This window comes from Eubalaena glacialis, chromosome 9 (assembly GCF_028564815.1).
Source record: "Eubalaena glacialis isolate mEubGla1 chromosome 9, mEubGla1.1.hap2.+ XY, whole genome shotgun sequence".
Classification (NCBI taxonomy): domain Eukaryota; kingdom Metazoa; phylum Chordata; class Mammalia; order Artiodactyla; family Balaenidae; genus Eubalaena; species Eubalaena glacialis.
This window is the reverse complement of record NC_083724.1, coordinates 82,906,400-82,922,630: the sequence shown is the minus strand read 5'-3', so window position 1 is coordinate 82,922,630 and position 16,231 is coordinate 82,906,400. Positions and strand designations below refer to the sequence as shown.

Below are 16,231 nucleotides of genomic sequence, written 5' to 3'. Positions count from 1 at the left end.
TGAGTGTGAGTGTAAGTGAGGGTGAGTGCGGTGGAAGCACAGCTTCTCCATGCCCAGACTGCAATGCTTCCCACTGGCATCCATGGATCTGTCTGTCACCTGTCTGTATGTAGCCCAGGCAGGGGAAGATAGGTATGAGAGGGGAAAAGAGTTGTGGGATGGTGGGAAGAGGATAGGTGAATCTATTCTCCACACTTCAGCCTGAGGGAACTTTTACTTCACTCATTTCTGGTCATTCTCTCCCATACCGTCCAGCCACAAGGCTCCCTTCCCCCCTCCCCAGACCAAACAGGGCAGCTATTTCCAACCTCCCACGCTGGGTTATTTGCTCTTTCTTGGCTTTACCAAAGCACCCTCTACTGCCCCCAGCCAGTCAGCTTGTAGTGATCTTATTATCTCTTTTGATTCCCCTCCCCCTCCAACCCAGATGACAAGCTCTCTGAGGGCAGAATCTGTGCCTGTCTTCTCTGCTGTATCCTCATGCCCAAGCACATCACCCGGCACATAGTAGTCACTCGATAAATATTTGTTGATTAGTGACTGCAGGAACAAAAATCACATGAAAGGAGGTCTCAGCTCAGAGAGGAAGGGCTGTGACCCTCTAACCATGAAGTGACTTGACCAAGGCCACTCAGCCAACAAGTATTCCCATAGCCTGGCCTGTCTAAACTGGGTCCTCTCTGGAGCCCTATTCCTCCTCTGCCCAGAATCATCAAAATAGAATGGGGCAGACAAGAAAGGCAATTGTCAGAGCAGAAGCCAAGAAGACAGAGAGGAGAGGGGATTGGCAAAACAGTACTAGACAGAGTCCCAAAGCTCTTTTCTTGCTGCCTGGTGCTGAGGACTCCGTCTTCCCAGGGTGGAGCTCCGAAAGCTGACTCCACCCTTGTAAAAGAGGGTCCGTGCCCTGCCTCTTAGTAATAAACCCTGACTCCACCCCTTTATTGATAGGCTCTGGCTCCACCTTCTGGACTACGCCTCCTCTGAAGAAATGCCCTGGCTCCGCCCCTTCCGGGTAATAGGTAAGCCCCACCCCTAGCGCGTGACGGTGTCCCTGTGACGTAACGTACCGGTCTGTTTCCGGGGTGGAGCCAGGGAGGGTGGGCGTTTAGGCTGCGCCGACCCCTCAGCCCCCCTCCAGGTGACCCCAATCCCCGAAAATCCTCACCCGGGGCCCCAAATATCCCAGCCCCATGACCTCGAAGGCCTTTGGCTCTAACCCCCTAAATGCCCCATGCCCCTGAGGTGCCCGACCTCCCAATCCCTTAACGTCTGGTGCCTCCCAAATATTCAATCCAACCCTGTCCCGATGTGGCAACTGAGTCTTCCCGGGGGCACCTGTCTCATATTACCCGAGAACAAGTCAGACTGGTCCAGAGAATGACAGAGAAGGGAACCGGGATTGGGGAAACCTTGATCCAATCATGCCGCTCCCCAGGAGACGTTCGGAACCCAGGACATGTCGGGATTGAGGAGATACGAGGTGGCGCTGGAGGCTGAGGAGGAGTGAGTGGAGGCGGGGTTCTGCGGAGGAGGAACCTAGCCGCTCCGGGGTGGTGGGGGAGGGGCGGGGAGGGGCGGGGAGGGCGCGAGTTCTCTGGGGGCGGGAGAAGCGGGAGGGGTGGGGCCTCTTAGGGGGCGTGGGCTGGAGGAACCGCCTCTAAAAGGCGGGGCGGAGCCTTCCACGAGAGGGGCGAGGCGTCCAAGGGGCGGAGTCGGTGGGGTCAGCCCCGCCCCGCCCCGCCCGGCTCTGCCTTCTCTTTGCAGGATCTACTGGGGCTGTTTCTACTTTTTCCCCTGGCTGCGCATGTGGCGGAGGGAGCGGAGGTGAGGGGGCTGCGATACCGCGGACCCGCCCGGGGCATGGACGAGGCTCAGTCCGCGAGAACCGATCGCGGCGAAGCCGGGAGCACCCGCCCCGCCTCATGCCTGTGTCGGGTCGCCCCACAGCTCAGCGCACCCTCGGGAGCAGAAGCTGGAGCCTCTGCGGGGCCTGATGAGCTGTCTGTCAAGCGGACTGGGCACTGCTCCCCAGCGCTCCGGTCGCAGCCTCCCCCGCCGCACCCCCGCTGCCACTGCCCAGCCAGCCGGTGCATTAAAGATTTAAACCGAAGCCACCGTCCTGCCCTCCTGATTCTGCCGCCGCTGCCGCCATTCGGGCTGGGAGCCCCTCTCCACGCCGGCTGTTTCCGTATTGACAGGGCCTCTCTCCCTGATGGGGTGTCCGTCCGTGTCCAGGCTCCCATTATTCCTAAGGGCCCCTCATCAGAGTCAGGCCTCCCCTTACTACCAGTGATTGCCTTCCACCACCTAAGCCCCCCGCCCCACCACACACACACTCATCTCTGTGAGTGGCCTGTATGGAGGGAGCTAAATAATCCTGGCTTTATCTTCCTCCCAGCCTTGTCCCCACATCCATAAATCCTCACAATCCCGGCTCTCTGCTGCCACCTTTCTCCTAGACAGGACTTTGCCAGGTGCCTGAAGAATCTTCTCCTCCTAGGAGTGGATCTAAAATATTTTAAGCGCATAGTTGTAGGAAGTAGGCTGTGAGAGGAGGGAAAGATTCCTAGAAGCTGCCACCCTCAGCCTGGCATAGGGGAATGACTTCGAACTGTTGGAGGTCTTTCCTACAGTTAACACCCCAGCTTCTGGCTCTTCCAGTTGGATCCCAAGTTTAAAGATACTTGGCATCAGGGACTTCCCTGATGGTCCAGTGGATAAGACTCCATGCTCCCACTGCAGGGGGCATGGGTTCGATCCCTGGTTGGGGAATTAAGATCCTGCATGCCGCGCAGCGCAGCCAAAAAAAAAAAAAAGGTACATGGATACTTGGCATCAGCCCCCCAAAGTGTAACCTCCCTAGGAGAACCCAAGGGCCACTGCTCCCTACCTTTCCTTTCTGTCTTGTCACCGAGTTGGGCTGAAACCCACTAGCTCCTGAAGTGATGAAGGGTCAGGGACTCCTAGTGGGCCTGCTTTCAGTTAGGGACTGGCCCCAGCACCAGGGAGGGCAACACAGAATTAAGTTAAAGGGACAGCCCAGTTTGTGGGTGGGGTCAGAGCTAACTTCCAGCCTGGTGCTGACCCTGCCATAGCGGGTTGTAGCTGGGAAAAAGACTTGGCCCTATCTTTGGAGAAGCCAAAGGGGAGAGATGGGTGCATACCTGGAAGAATTTGTTTCTTCCTTCCCAGGCCTCTGGATTGACTGGTCCAGGAAAGACTCCAAAGTGTGTGACAGCCAGCCAGCTGAAGATTTGTAACAAGATGATGGTGCCTCAGTGGGTGCACCCGAGCTCTGGAGTACAAGTCCAGACTGGAGGGTGGGTGAGAGACTCTAAGGCCTCTGGTACTAGAAATTCAAGATGAGTGACCTCTGGGTTGTGGCCACCTTCAAGAGTGGACCCAGGCTCTTGAGGCATTTCCTCACAATGTCTACATCAAGAACCCTGACAAAAGAGTACCCTGTCCAGCCCTGGGCCTACACCTCAGAACCCCTCAGGATACTCAGATTCCCTGAGTATCCATAAGACAAACTCCAGGGAAGGACCCCCCCCCCCCAAGCCTTACCCTGGACAGGAGCGGGAGGAGAAGCTCGAGTCTTTCAGCCTGGGAGGGGGATTAGTCCCTACTCTCCGAGCTTATGGTCGCTCCTGATTGTTGCAGCCGCCCTGCAGCAGAAAGATGCCCAGGGAGGTGTGAGTCCCCGTCCCAAGAGTAGGCCTGCCCCATAGAGGGTAGCTGGTGACAGAGCAGAAGGTTGCAGAAGGCACCCCTGCAACAACCAGATAAGGGCTGGATTATTGGGTGATGATCAGTTTATGTTTAAAATATAGAGCAGGACAGGAGGGTTCAAATCTCCAGGAGTGGGAAATTCTTCAGGGTGCCAGGGGCACTAAACTTAGCAGCTTGCCCCCACCCTAGGCTGTCCCCAGCTTCCTGGAAAGGACAGGAGGAGGAAGATGAGGAATAGTTTTGCATTGGGTGGGGAGGGGGGTGGCTAGGGGAAGAGGGGATGAGGGCTGGATATAGGATTTAAAAAGAAGGGACAGGAAGGTAAAGGGAGGTTGGGGCTTTAGCAAGAGGATGGGATGCAGAGGGTGTAGGGGTTGGGGAGGGGGGGTTTCTTCCAGGCCCACAATAGAGAGAAACTGGCATTTGAATAGAACAAAGGAGAGGTAACTGAGCTCTTCAATCTGATGTCTCAGTAAGCCAGGGGCTGGAAACCCCAGGCCCCTGCTGGTAAGAGGCTGGCATGTCTGGGACAGGACTAGGCAAAAACAGGAACGTAAGATTTCTTGGGTCTCTTACCTGTTGGACAGCAGCAACCTGGCACCAAAGAACTTTTATCTTCCCTCATCTGCCCTCCTTATCCACCCCATCCTTCCTCCCTATCTCATCTTCCTGGGGAAAGCAACCCACACCTCAGTATCCCCAAGGCAACCCATTACCACCAAAAAGGGCCTTCTCCCAGCTTCTCACTTTGAATGTGACTGGCCCAGGCAAGACTCCTCCTCAGTCAGAAGGGCCTGCTTTAGGGAGCCATTCCCATCAATTTTTCCTGATAAGACAAGCAGGCTAGGGCAGGAAGCGGGCAGGGGGAAATGAAGGCAAGTTGGTGCTGGCCTGCCATCTGCTCCCAGCCCACCCACAACTCCCCCATCAGAATTTGGGTGTGCTAGTGTGACTGTGTGGTTGGACGATTGTGAAAACACAACCGTGTGGGAGTGGAACTTTGAGTATAACTAGGACTGTATGATTCCATCTGGGGTTGTCTGACCATGTGAGGTTGATCGAGTGAGGTGTGACTGTGAATGTGTAACTATGAGTATGTGAGTGTGAATGTCCATCATTGGATGCCACTGTGGATCCTTGGCCGCCCTTACTCAGTTACTGTACCATCAGTCCCCACATGCACAACCCCCCTCCCCAGCTTCTCTGCCCAGGATTTAGGAGCCCATGGGAAATTACAGTCCTAAAAGAGGAGGGGGTCTGTGGCACAGGGGTCTCTGGTAATTAGGGCCCAGGAGTGTCACAGGATGAGCAATACATCTTCACCTGCCGCTGACTCACCTGGTGCCCCAGGTAAAAGGCACCCAGATAAAAGGTAGGGAAGGAGGTGGAGAAAGAAGGAAGTATCCAGGCTGAGCATCACGAAAGGGCCCTCACCCACCAGCAGCCTCCTGCTGCTACTGTTGCTAAGCCCAGACCCTGGAGGAGGTGAGTGTTTGGGGGTCTAGAAGGCCAGGAGTCTGGGTGAATGGGATGGAGGGAAAGGGGCCCAGGAAGCCCAGCCTCCAGCTGTCTGATGGAGCTTAGGGTCAGAAGCCCTCTGAACACATGGTCCTGTTGTCCCCTAGCATTGCCACTGGCACCCAGCACTACATCAGGCTGTACTCAGTTCTACTGACAGCCACTCTCAAGCAAACTACTGAGGAAGGTCATCCCAGTGGAATTTCAGGAAGCTGATGGAGACTGTCACCTCCAGGCCTTTGTGTGAGCTTTGACTCTGCCCCTGATTTGACCCCTGACTGACCTCAGTCCCAACCCCTGATGCTGATCTCAACCCCGCCCCAATTGCTAATTCTGATGCCAACTCGGGTTTTCATCTGGCCTTTGCCTCTAACCCCTGGGCCTTACCCTCATCTCCAAGCTATGACCATGGCTTTGGACCTTTCCTTTCCCAGGTTTCACCTGTCTTGACGCAGCATCTGCATCCACCCCCAGAACCTCAGCCTGACTCGGTGGTTTGACTGCCAAGGGAAGAGGCTCCAGGGGACTCTGCCCAACTGAGTTTGGAGATGATAGGGAAAATGGGCCGGGGCCCCCAGTAGCCAAAATAATAAAGCAGCATCACCCAATAGTCTCTGACTGTGGTCTCCAAGTTCTGTGTATTCTCCTGTGAGTCTCGAATCTGGAGCTGTGAGACATGTCAACAAACAGAAGAACCTCCTCATTCTCTTTATTCACACCTTCACAACCCCCGCCAGGGGCAAGGCCGAGAGCCAAGGACCCACACACACTCCCCAGGTACCTATATACATACATGCAGAGAACACATGTTCCCTGCCTCACATACACTTGGACACACATGGACACAGACATACATATCTACACACATTCCTCAGGTGGACCTCCAACTCTGGGATGAAGTCAGAGGTCCAGGCACCTTTCAGCTGGCAAGCTGGGAACACACAGTCTCATAGAAATGAGCTCCAAACAGAACTTCCAGCTGAGAACCCCCCTCCATGGGGATCTACTGTCCTGCCTGGGTTCCACCTGTCCGTCCATCCACACCAGCAAGACAGAGTTATAGGTGGAATCAGCTGAAGCCTTCCAAGATCTTCTACAGGTTTGGGACTCCTAGAAGAAGGAGGAAAATCAAAGGAGATAGTAGGACTGGATCTTGTCCCAGATTCCCTGAGAATGAGGGAGGAGACCCAGCTCTGAGCCCAACACTCCAAAAATGAATAGGGGAGCCCACCTCTGTGTAAGCCCCAATACCCTGAAGATGAGGGAGTGGACCTAGCTCTGGGCCCAGGCACATCAAGAATAAGGCAGGGGATCCAGCTCTGATCCAGACATGCCAAGAATAAGGATGGATATCCAGCTCTGAGCCTAATACCCTGAAAATGAGGAGGGAGTCCATCTAGAAGCCCCAGTATCCTGCAAGAGACAGAAGAGACCCAACTCTGAGCCCGGGACTCAAGAACGAAAGGCCCATCCCTGAGTCCAGAAGTTACAAGAATGAGGAGACCCAACTCTGATTCCCAAAGCGCTTATGACTAAGGCACCTGGCTCTTAATCCAGACACTCAAAATGAGGGCACACATCTCCAAGTCCAAACCTCCCAGAGGTCATACTCACCTGGAAGCTTGTCCACTGGAATCATTGGGGCCAAGAACCCAGACTTTTGGGGTCCATCCTTCTCATCTGGTCTCAACCTCAGCCTGGAGCACAAAAAGGAAGCTGTCTCCCTGACAATGTGGAGCATCTCAGTCTCTTCCAAAAAGGTTTGTTAGTAAAGGGTCAAGAGAGGAAAGGGTGAGAATCATGAAGTTGGGGGCGGGAGAAGGAGGAGGAATGGTTCCAGAATCAGACACGTTCAGTGCAAAGTCATGAGGGGTGGGAACGGGTGTGGTCTATGGGTATCAGAGACCCTGTGTGGGATCAGAGGATGAGAGGCCAATGGCAGTCACTTACCAGAGCCCCAGTGCCAGGGCCCCAGCCACCAGTCCCAGGAAAGAGAAGATTCCCAAAGATGCCAGCATAGCCACCTGCTCCAGGGCGTCTCTGTGGTCTGAGGGGGAGGGTCACGTACCAGCTGTGAGAGCAAGCCTGCCTGACCAAACTCGGTGCCCACTTCTCTCTGGGGCTTTCCCATCCTCTACCACCTTTGCCCATCTGCCCAAGCTCACCCAGTGGCCGCGGGTCTGGTAGGAAGGACGGTCTTGGGGGAGCAGGGCTATCCGCCTGAGGTTCTTCCTCTGGCTGCGCGTGTTGCTGGCCCCCAGCTGGTATCTCCTTCGGTAGGGGCCCTGGAGGGAGACGAGACCTGAGGAGAACTATCCACGCGGGGTCGGGGCGGAGGCCAGGGCCCGCCAGGCGCCAGGCAAGGCCAGGGCCAGGGTCGGACACAGGGGTGCCTCGGAGGCGGAGCTTGAAAGGGCAGAGCCAGCTTCTGGGGATGTAAGCAGGGGTGGAGGCTGAGTGGCGGAGGCTGAGGGGCGGGGTTTAATCTGGGGCAGGGTTTAAGCTAGGGCGGGGCTGCAGGCAGCTACAGGTGAAGCCTGGGGCCGCAATTGCCACGCCGCCCCCTAGCGCCGGCAGTTCCTCCGATAGATGCTGGGCAGCGGGGCCTCTGCCCTTTCCCTAGGCTCTGCCTCTCACCGGTGCTCGGAGTACCCCAGGCCTCGGGGCTCCAGGCGCTCCAGGTGCCTGCGTCCAGAAAGTCCCGGGCACTGACCCGCACGGCATGGGGCAGCCCAGCCACAGCGTCCGTGATCACCTCCTCCAATCCAGCCGGTTCCACCTGGCAGTGCAGATGGTTCGTCGGCACGTTATCCAGGTTATAAGCACTCAGCCTATCTGCCCCCAGACCCAGTCTGCAAAGAGCACCCCTTCCTCCCAGTCCTGTCCCTGTCAGCCTGATGCAGCCGTCTGGGCCTCACGTAGGGTGGCTGGTGGTGTCAGGTCTACACCTAGTGTTAAGAAGACAAAAGTGCACAGTGGTTTTGTAGACAGGCTGTGACTTCAGACTGCCTGGGTTCAAATCTTTGCTGTACCACTTACTGAGTGACCTTGGACCTCTCTCTGTGCCTCAGTTTCTTCATTTGTAAAATAGAGGTGAATACACCTAAACGAGATAATACATGTAAAATGTGTAGCACAGTGCCTGGCAGATAGACGGTGTTCAATAAATATTGGTTATTGTCTGAGGCAGCGGCTCCCCAGGCCTGATGCTGGCCAATCTTTGCCATCTCCAGATGTGGGAATTCACCTCTATCCACATCTGAGTATATGAGTGTTTGTATGAGGCTGTGCCTCTGGCTGAAAGGCACTCCTTTTCCTAGAAAAGTTATTTTTAAAATATCACTGCTATCTTCCCACAGATGGGCTGAGATCAGTTACAGCCCTGCAGGGCAGAGGCTCGGTCCCTCGGTCCCTGCTACAACCCCAGCACCCAGCACAAGGCCTGGCCCATGGAGAGTACTCTGTAGGGGAAGTCCACAGGGCGTCAGTGACCTGCCAGATCTGGTCACGTAGAACACCCAGAAACATGAAACTAGAGACAGGACCCACAGCCCCAGATTGGGACGCACTCCAAGGGCCTCACCGTGGACCAGGCTGGATGCTGTGCTGGACGGTACTGCAGCCGGAACTTGAGCAGGAAGTGGGGCTGGCGGGGCCAGGAGGCAGGGTACGTCCAGCTGGCACGCAGGCGGCGAGGATAGCCAGGTACCGACTCTACCCGCAGCCCCTGGGGTGGGTCAGGGCGCACTGAGGGCAGTGGAGACACAAATTCAGGGAACAAGACAGGTACTCATCCCTTCCCCACCACCTCCCAAGGGAAGATGGGTGTGTGCCTAAAGGTCACTGAGGGGAGGCACTTCCAAGGAGGTTGGGGAAATCTTAAGCTTGATCATCCATTAGGCTCAGGACCTATCTGCCATCCCTATTATAAAGTAAGCTAAGATCTGAGGACGGATTTTTGAAATGTTTGTTGAGTGAGTTAAAGAGTGATTCTGGGACTTCCCTGGTGGCGCAGTGGTTAAGAATCCCCCTGCCCGTGCAAGGGACACGGGTTCGAGCCCTGGTCTGGGAAGATCCCACATGCCGTGGAGCAACTAAGCCCGTGCGCCACAACTACTGAGCCTGCGCTCTAGAGCCCGCGAGCCATAACTACTGAGCCCGCGTGCTGCAACTACTGAAGCCCATGCGCCTAGAGCCCGTGCTCCTCTACAAGAGAAGCCACCGCAATGAGAAGCCCGCGCACCACAACGGAAGAGTAGCCCCCGCTCGCCACAACTAGAGAAAGCCCGCATGCAGCAACGAAGACCCAATGCAGCCAAAAATCAATAAATAAAATAAATTAATTAAAAAAAAAAAAAGAGTGATTCTGCTTTCCATCCAAGGAAGATGAGTTGGCCCAAATTCCAGCCAGAGCTTTGGTGACCCCCTTCCACACACAGATCAAGAGGAAGGAGAGGCCAGCAAGGGCTTCCATTGGGCAGGGAGGACATGAGATAGAACTGCCTTCAGCACAAGGCCTAGAAGCAAAGAGGCAGCACTGGGGCTAGGCAGCCAGGAAGGACTAGTAGGGAAGGGGGGAGTGGCAGCAGTCTCTAGAAGATGATGTAACCCTGCCTCCTTGGCTCTGATCTCCTTGGGTTCTTAGTCTCCATGGGGGCCATCTGTGTGCCGAAATGGGTCTATGTTGGGAGGGAACTATGTGGGAGCTCAGGGGAGGAGGGTTCTGAATTTGGGGGGTACCTGTACTCTGGGGTCCGTTTGGGGTCTCTGTGGTAGGGATTTGGGGAGAGCTCTAGGAGTGGGTACTCACAGATGCTCTGCAAGCTCACATCCAGCAGGCGTGTGCTGGCCCCCAGGGGGTTCACTTCAGTCACATTGATCCGGTACTGGCTCCAGAACTCTGCCCCATGGACTACACAGCGGGCAGCCCCTGGGGGGTCCTGTGGGCATGGCCAGGGCCCTGTGGATGGACTCATCCTAGGAGAGAGGATGTGGTCTTGAGCTTTGGAAATGCTCACTGTGGGACCCAGCTAGAGCCCCCAGCTTCCCCCTCATGTCCTACCTTTGGCCATCAGCTCCTGGTACCGTCTTCTTCCTGGCAGGGAGGAGGCCATCTGAGGTCAGGAAGGAAAGGAGGGTCCTCCTTCTCTCTCAGGCCTTCCTCAGGACCTCCTTACCTACCTCCCATACCCACATTTTGCTAAACACCCAAACATATAGGTATACACACCGATCATGCACACACCTGTAGGAGGTGAGGTAGCGGGTGGGTAAACCGCTAACCTGGCTGGGACTCCAAGTGCAGGAGAAGTTCTCATAGTCAGCTGCTCGGCAGGAGACAACAGGGCGGACTGGGGGGTCTAGAGGCAGAGGGTGCAGCTGGAGACTGAGAAGTCCCCAGCCCCTCCCCATCCCAGAGGGCTTACTCAGGGCCTGGATTCCCCCAGGAGCCCCATGTCTCATCATTGCTACCGCCAACACTCCCTCCCCAACTCACAGCCCAGCTGCAGGGTCACCATGCCCCCAAGTGCACCATCCAGGGTCCGGCAGATATAGGTGCCCTCGTCAGTGCTTTCTGCCCGGGCCAGGACCAGTTCGTGCCCTAGACCAGAGTCAGGTCCCTGGAGCAGCCTTGTCTCCCTGTCCCGAAACCAGGACACCGGGGCCCTGGGGGTGAGATGAGATAATGACAGATAGAGGGAAGATTTAAACTATGAGTCAGACTATGTCACAGCTCTCCATTGGCTTCTCACTGTGCTTGCAGTAAAGCTCAAACTCCTTTTGCTGGCTTACAAAGCCCCTGGTGATCTAGCCCTTGCCTTCCTTTCCTTCTTCATCACTTTGCTGTCTCCCCCTCCCCCACTGCGCTCCAGTCAGGTTGTGCTTCTTTCGGTTCAAGAGTGTGGAGCTCACTCCCACCTCAGGGCTTTGCACTAGCTGTTCTCTCTGTCAGGAATGCTTGCTTATACCCCAACCTTCAGAAATCAGCTTCAATGTCACCTCCTCAGAGAGGCCTTCCCTTATTACCAATAAAAAGTGGTCACTCAGTTATCCTCTTCCACCTCACTCTCTTTTGATTTTCTGCCCTGCAGGTATTACTACCTGGCATCTTGCCTGGCTTGTGCACTGCTGTATCCCAGGGCCTAGAATAGACCAGGCACTTAGCAGGTGCTCAATACATGTTGGTTGAATGTTCTGTTGAATAAGGATGGTTTGAGGGTTAGGACAGACAGAGAGGTGAGGATTACAGATACAAGGGGCAAGGATGGGAGGGGTGTGAGGACTGGGCAAGGTCAAGAAATGGGTCATGAAAGGGTCCTGTCAGCCCAGCAGGCTGGTGGAGCACTTACCCAGCAGTCACTCCAGGGCAACACAGCGTCATGGCCCTGCCAGGCTGCCCATACTGGACCCCTGTTGAAGGCACTTCTGAGCAGAGGCTCTTCCTTTCCCTCTCTCCCACCCCACCCCACACTTTGTGAGAATGACAGGATAAGGGGTGGACTTTTAAGACCTGAGTGGGGTCATGGGGTCAAAACATCATGTTATAATCTGGAGACAGAGGTCAGAGAGCAGGGTAGAGAGATGTTGCCAGATTGGATGTCAGGGGTTGGGAGGATCACAGGTTAGGCATGAGAAGGGGCCACGGTGATGCTGGCAAGTCACAGGTCAGAGTTGGGTCATAGAGCAGAGTTTTTCTCACCTGGGGGGCCCCAGGCCTGGGGGCAGGGACAGGAGGCAGACACCAGGGCTGTAGCCACGGCCACCAGGACCCTGCTCAGCCCTGAGCAGCTGCTGCTCATCTGTGGGGAGAGAGGCAAGGTCAGCGATCCCCCATTCCCAAGATGGGAGGCTAAAGCCTGCCTCCTCCTCTTCCAGACTGGGGCCTTCTAGGAGGAAACCAGGTGCCCAGTGGGGTAAGGACATCAGACATCACTGGGGGCTCTGATGTAAGGTCCCCTTTCCACCATACGCCCAGCGCTGTGTGTGAGTGCACACACACGCACGCACACACACCCTCACACCCCCCTTCTCAGTCATGGGCTTAGGGCCCAGAACAAAAGCTGGAGGCAACAGACTGTGCCAGCACCGCCCCCCGCACCACCCTTGGCACCCACCCCTGGCACCAAGTGTTGGCACCGGCTCAGTCACTCCCATTAACTCCTCCAATCCAGCTGTTGCGAATTCCGTGTCCATCCCACCTGGCCCAGGGATAGTCGTTGCCTCTGACTGACCTGAGGCAGCCCACATCACCCTGGGGTGGGACTGTCATGGTGGGTCTGAGCCACCCTGTACCCCTGCCATGAGGCCTAGCCCTGCTCTGGCTACCAAGCCTCCTCTCGCCTGGGCCTGGCTCCTTGCTCTGGGCCGCTCATCTGGGCCTGACTCTGGAATCTTGCTGGTCTTGAGCCTGCGAGGCCGGATGGGGCTAGGGTGCAGGCTGAGGCTGCGGAGTTAAGCAGATCCAGATGCCCTGACTGCTGCCAGAGGCTGGGGGCGGGCAAGGAGCCAGAAGATGGAGACAGGGTGGCGGGACGGGAGAGGAGGCTGAGAGAAGCTGGGAGCCTGCAGGAAAAGGAGGCTGGGGTGGGGGTCACAGGACAAAGAGATGCTCAGAGATCAGGACTGGGAGGCGGTGAGAGCTCAACAAGGTGAGGGCTGGGCTGGGGCAGCAGGGTCTCAGAAAGGCCAAAAAGGTAACCAACCATGTGTGTATGGGGGACGGAGGTGCTAGGAGAGAGGGAATCCTGGATGGAAGAAAGCAGGATGAGGAAGGCAGTGGGGAAGAGGGAATGGGGGCAGGAGAAGGGGCGGATGGGGAAAGGGCCCTGGGCAAGGGCTCCAGAAGAGGGAGAGCCCAAATCCCTCCCAGGTAGAGCTGAGCAGGGACCTCCGCGTGTCTGTGTGTCTGTCCAAGTGTGTCTAGTGGCTCACCCCGGCCCCCCGGCCGCATTTACCCTGCTCAGCCCCGCCCTACCTCGATGATTCCAGTGGTTGAGTGTCCATGGCCTCCAGGACTTCCTCCCACCAGCTACAGCACCCGTCTCAGCTCTACTCAGTTCTGGGACCCCAGAATCGTCCCCTCCTTCCCCTTCCCTGCCCCCGCCCCTCTGGGCCATGGAGCTCAGCCGTCCCTAGCCAGGCCCCCTCCTCTCTCCTTTCTCCTCCCTCCTACTCTCCCACCCCCTCCCACCCAAGGCCCTGGGAAGGGAAGAGGCCTCCCCCCAGTCTGGAAAGGAAGCCACAGGCACAGCCAGGCACAGCCAGGCACAGCAAGAGGGAAAGGAGAGCTGCTGTGTCCCTGTCAGCAAGAGGTTCCTGTGTTTTCACACAGCAGAACACAGGCACATTCACGCGTGGACTCCCCAGGCACAGTCAACAAAGACACTCCCTTGAACACACGCGGACACAGTCAAATCAAAAAGCAGACACATACTCGTGCTCCCACTCTTTTCACTCCCCAGCAAGGCACAGCTGTCTGTGTTTTAAGGGGAAGAGGGCCCCATGTTGGGGGATATAAAGAAAAGCCAAAGAGTCCAGTTTCCCCCTCCCCTGGACGTTCCAGACATTTCTCATCTCCCCCTCTACTCTTCAGGCCCCAGCACCAGGAAATGCCTTTGGTCCCTTGGTGCCAGATACACAAGACCCACACTTACCCTCAGACACACACTCTCAGACACAGCCACTCACAGTTACACCGATACACTCAGACATCCTCACTCAGACTCAGACACTTAAACATTTACACATACCCAGACACACACACAGACACACATCTCCCTCTTCCTTGCACAGCCACACACACACACTTAGCACTCCGCCCCTGGGATGGGGGGTCACAGCACTCTCTAAAAGCAACTCCTCATCATAGTGTAAGCCCCCTCTTCCAGGGAGCTCTTAGCACGGCAGATCCCCCATCTCATCACCATTTCAGGCCCCCAGGTAGCCAAAGAGACAAAGGTGAACAGGGGAGTCAGGCACAGGGGCACAGAGAGAGACAGAGATGCAGAGAACATGAGAGGCAGGACTAAAAAGCAGATACACAGAGATACCTGGGGAGACGAAAGTGTGAAGACCCAGAGAGCACTAGCTCTAGGAAGACAGTAGTAGAGAAAGAAAAAGAAATATAAGGAAACTGAGTCAGACAGGGAGACAGAAAATAAGGAGCAGTGGACCAGTGACAAGGATTCTCAAGCACTAAAAGAAGGAGGGAGAGCCAAGTGTCCTGGGGATGGTCTGCTTACCCTGGCCACTAAGTAGAAAGGTCAGTCCCATTGGCTACTGAAGTGTGTCCCCAAAATGCAAACCCAGCTCCACTCCTCCACAGTCTAACAGTTAGGACACAGGACACACGCTGAGTGCAAGTCTCATTCTTCCTCTGCCATGCTGAAGTCACACACTGGCACACACAAACCCAGCCATCCACTCTCACACTGGCAGACACAGTCTCAAACTCCGCAGAAACCTTCCCAAAACACATTCCCTGATGTGGTCACAGGCCCTCTCACACACACACAAACGCACGACCCGGTCTCTGCCCCCAAACTGCACACTGACACACACACACAGCCACATGCAGACTCAGCCACAGCACAGCGACACCCGCAATCACACTAGCTGACAGTTTCACCAAGCGACACTTGTGAAGTTTCGCACACTGACAGCGTCACACACAGCCTTGCAGTCTCTCTCTCACACACACACACACACACACACACACACACACGCACTGACAGTCCGTCAGTCACTCCAGGCCCTTCAAATCCCACACCCCCAGGCCCCGCCCTCTCCTGGCAAGACTCCCTCGAGTTCACCCGCGGCCCCATCAGACCTCACCTTCTGCGGCCGCCGCCGCCAGCGCCCTCCGCCCTCGCCCTCTGCCCCGTCCTCTACTCCCTGCCGCCCTGGGGCCCCGCCGTGGGGCGGCTCCGCCCAGGCACCAATGGAAGGAGAGGGGTGAAATAGGGGGGGCTCGACCCATTGGAGCCTCCAACTGCCAATCACCTCCACACCCACCTCTGCCGGACACTTCCTGTCCCGTCCGGGACTGAGGAGGCTGCTGGGGACCGAGTCTGGAGCCGGGTTCCTGGGTCCCGGCCTGAAAGCCTCTCCTCCTGGGACAGCAGGACCAGAGCTCTCAGGCCCCTCCCCGTCCACCCCCCAGCTGTCCTCAAACAAAGCCTCAAGTTCAGTGGCTTAGGAGCTACTGGGCAGGTGACCAGAGAAGCTGAAGGTGCCCCTGACTCCAGATAAGGAAGGAGGTGGACTGGTTGTAAGGCAGTGGGTCTCAAACGTCGCTGGACACTGTGGTTTTAAAACTGTCAAGCCACACTCCAATTAAATCAGTACTGTTTAAAACTCCCCAGATGATTCCAAAATGCAGGCAAATAAAAGGTGTAGGATCAGGTGTGTGTGTTTGTGTGTGTGTGTGTGTGGTGTGTGTGTAGCTATGTATGTCACCCATCCAGGGTTCCACTCCCCAGCCAATGGGGGCTCAAGGGAAATGTGTACCACATTTGTCTGAGCTTCTTCCAAACCAGGGTAACACTCCTAGTTGACCCTTCCCCTCCAGGGTCTCTAGGAAGAAAGAATCCTGGACCGGAAGGCAGGCAGCCAAGGTTCTCCTGGGTCAGATCATCACTGTCCAGCCTTGTGTGATTTCCCCTCCCAGAGACTCAATTCCCTTGAGAAGAATGGAGACAAAAAGTGTTCTGGCCATTCCCGCATTACTCACAAGCTCCTGTCCTCACCTAAAAGTTTGGAGGACCCTAGGTGGCATCATGTCTCCTGGATTGTATGACTTGTTATTCCCACAGTTACAGTCTTGCCAGGGAAACAGCTCCAGAGGGGAGGGGGTAGACCCAGGATCACTCCAAAAACCATCCCCTCCTACCATGGCCCTGAGGCTCCTAACTCTGGCATCCCCTTCCCTGCCAGAGCTGTCTTCTGCCCTGTGCAATGATCGGGGCACAGGGGCAAC

At 56.1% G+C, this 16,231-nt stretch overlaps 3 protein-coding genes across 6 annotated transcripts; 2 read left to right on the top strand and 1 right to left on the bottom strand.

Moving 5' to 3' along the window:
• Window positions 1–1,052: 1,052 nt before the first annotated feature.
• LOC133097427 (uncharacterized) lies at window positions 1,053–2,320 on the top strand. 2 transcript variants are annotated; one of them, XM_061199282.1, is made up of 4 exons: window positions 1,053–1,141; window positions 1,439–1,506; window positions 1,768–1,827; window positions 1,951–2,320. In XM_061199282.1, the coding sequence occupies exons 2-4, from the start codon at window positions 1,460–1,462 to the stop codon at window positions 2,105–2,107; spliced, it is 264 nt and encodes an 87-aa protein (XP_061055265.1). In that variant the 5' UTR covers window positions 1,053–1,141; window positions 1,439–1,459; the 3' UTR covers window positions 2,108–2,320. The 2 variants fall into 2 exon arrangements, with proteins under 2 accessions (XP_061055265.1, XP_061055264.1); XM_061199281.1 differs by having other exon boundaries at window positions 1,053–1,506.
• Window positions 2,321–4,604: 2,284 nt separating this feature from the next.
• CCL27 (C-C motif chemokine ligand 27) lies at window positions 4,605–5,834 on the top strand. The gene is given in 5 exon segments (XM_061199221.1): window positions 4,605–4,610; window positions 5,112–5,220; window positions 5,361–5,496; window positions 5,688–5,785; window positions 5,788–5,834. Coding segments are annotated over 5 exon segments (396 nt in total).
• A 112-nt stretch (window positions 5,835–5,946) lies between these two features.
• On the bottom strand, window positions 5,947–15,178 carry IL11RA (interleukin 11 receptor subunit alpha). 3 transcript variants are annotated; one of them, XR_009702006.1, is made up of 13 exons: window positions 15,088–15,178; window positions 11,954–12,053; window positions 11,604–11,664; window positions 10,751–10,920; window positions 10,499–10,613; window positions 10,316–10,348; window positions 10,064–10,230; window positions 8,837–9,000; window positions 7,891–8,032; window positions 7,419–7,538; window positions 7,204–7,300; window positions 6,868–6,969; window positions 5,947–6,363 (listed from the first exon to the last, which is right to left on the bottom strand). XR_009702006.1 is itself a non-coding variant. In XM_061199279.1 (13 exons), exons 2-13 carry the CDS (start codon window positions 12,051–12,053, stop codon window positions 6,347–6,349), a joined length of 1,269 nt encoding a protein of 422 aa, XP_061055262.1. In that variant the 5' UTR covers window positions 15,088–15,178; the 3' UTR covers window positions 5,947–6,346. The 3 variants fall into 3 exon arrangements, 2 of the variants coding, with proteins under 2 accessions (XP_061055262.1, XP_061055263.1); XM_061199279.1 differs by having other exon boundaries at window positions 6,868–6,950; XM_061199280.1 differs by lacking the exon at window positions 15,088–15,178 and adding an exon at window positions 13,229–13,258 and having other exon boundaries at window positions 6,868–6,950.
• Window positions 15,179–16,231: the final 1,053 nt, after the last annotated feature.

Excerpts from the sequence above, each read along its gene's own strand:
- LOC133097427 (XM_061199282.1), top strand. The coding sequence starts at position 1,460 with ATGTCGGGATTGAGGAGATACGAGGTGGCGCTGGAGGCTGAGGAGGA. Across the intron at positions 1,507-1,767 it reads GCGCTGGAGGCTGAGGAGGA|GATCTACTGGGGCTGTTTCT; the intron begins GTGAGTGGAGGC and ends TTCTCTTTGCAG. Across the intron at positions 1,828-1,950 it reads ATGTGGCGGAGGGAGCGGAG|CTCAGCGCACCCTCGGGAGC; the intron begins GTGAGGGGGCTG and ends GTCGCCCCACAG.
- IL11RA (XM_061199279.1), bottom strand. The coding sequence starts at position 12,053 with ATGAGCAGCAGCTGCTCAGGGCTGAGCAGGGTCCTGGTGGCCGTGGCT. Across the intron at positions 8,033-8,836 it reads AGCATCCAGCCTGGTCCACG|GTGGAACCGGCTGGATTGGA; the intron begins GTGAGGCCCTTG and ends CTGCACTGCCAG. Across the intron at positions 6,951-7,203 it reads GCCCTGGCACTGGGGCTCTG|GCTGAGGTTGAGACCAGATG; the intron begins GTAAGTGACTGC and ends TTTGTGCTCCAG.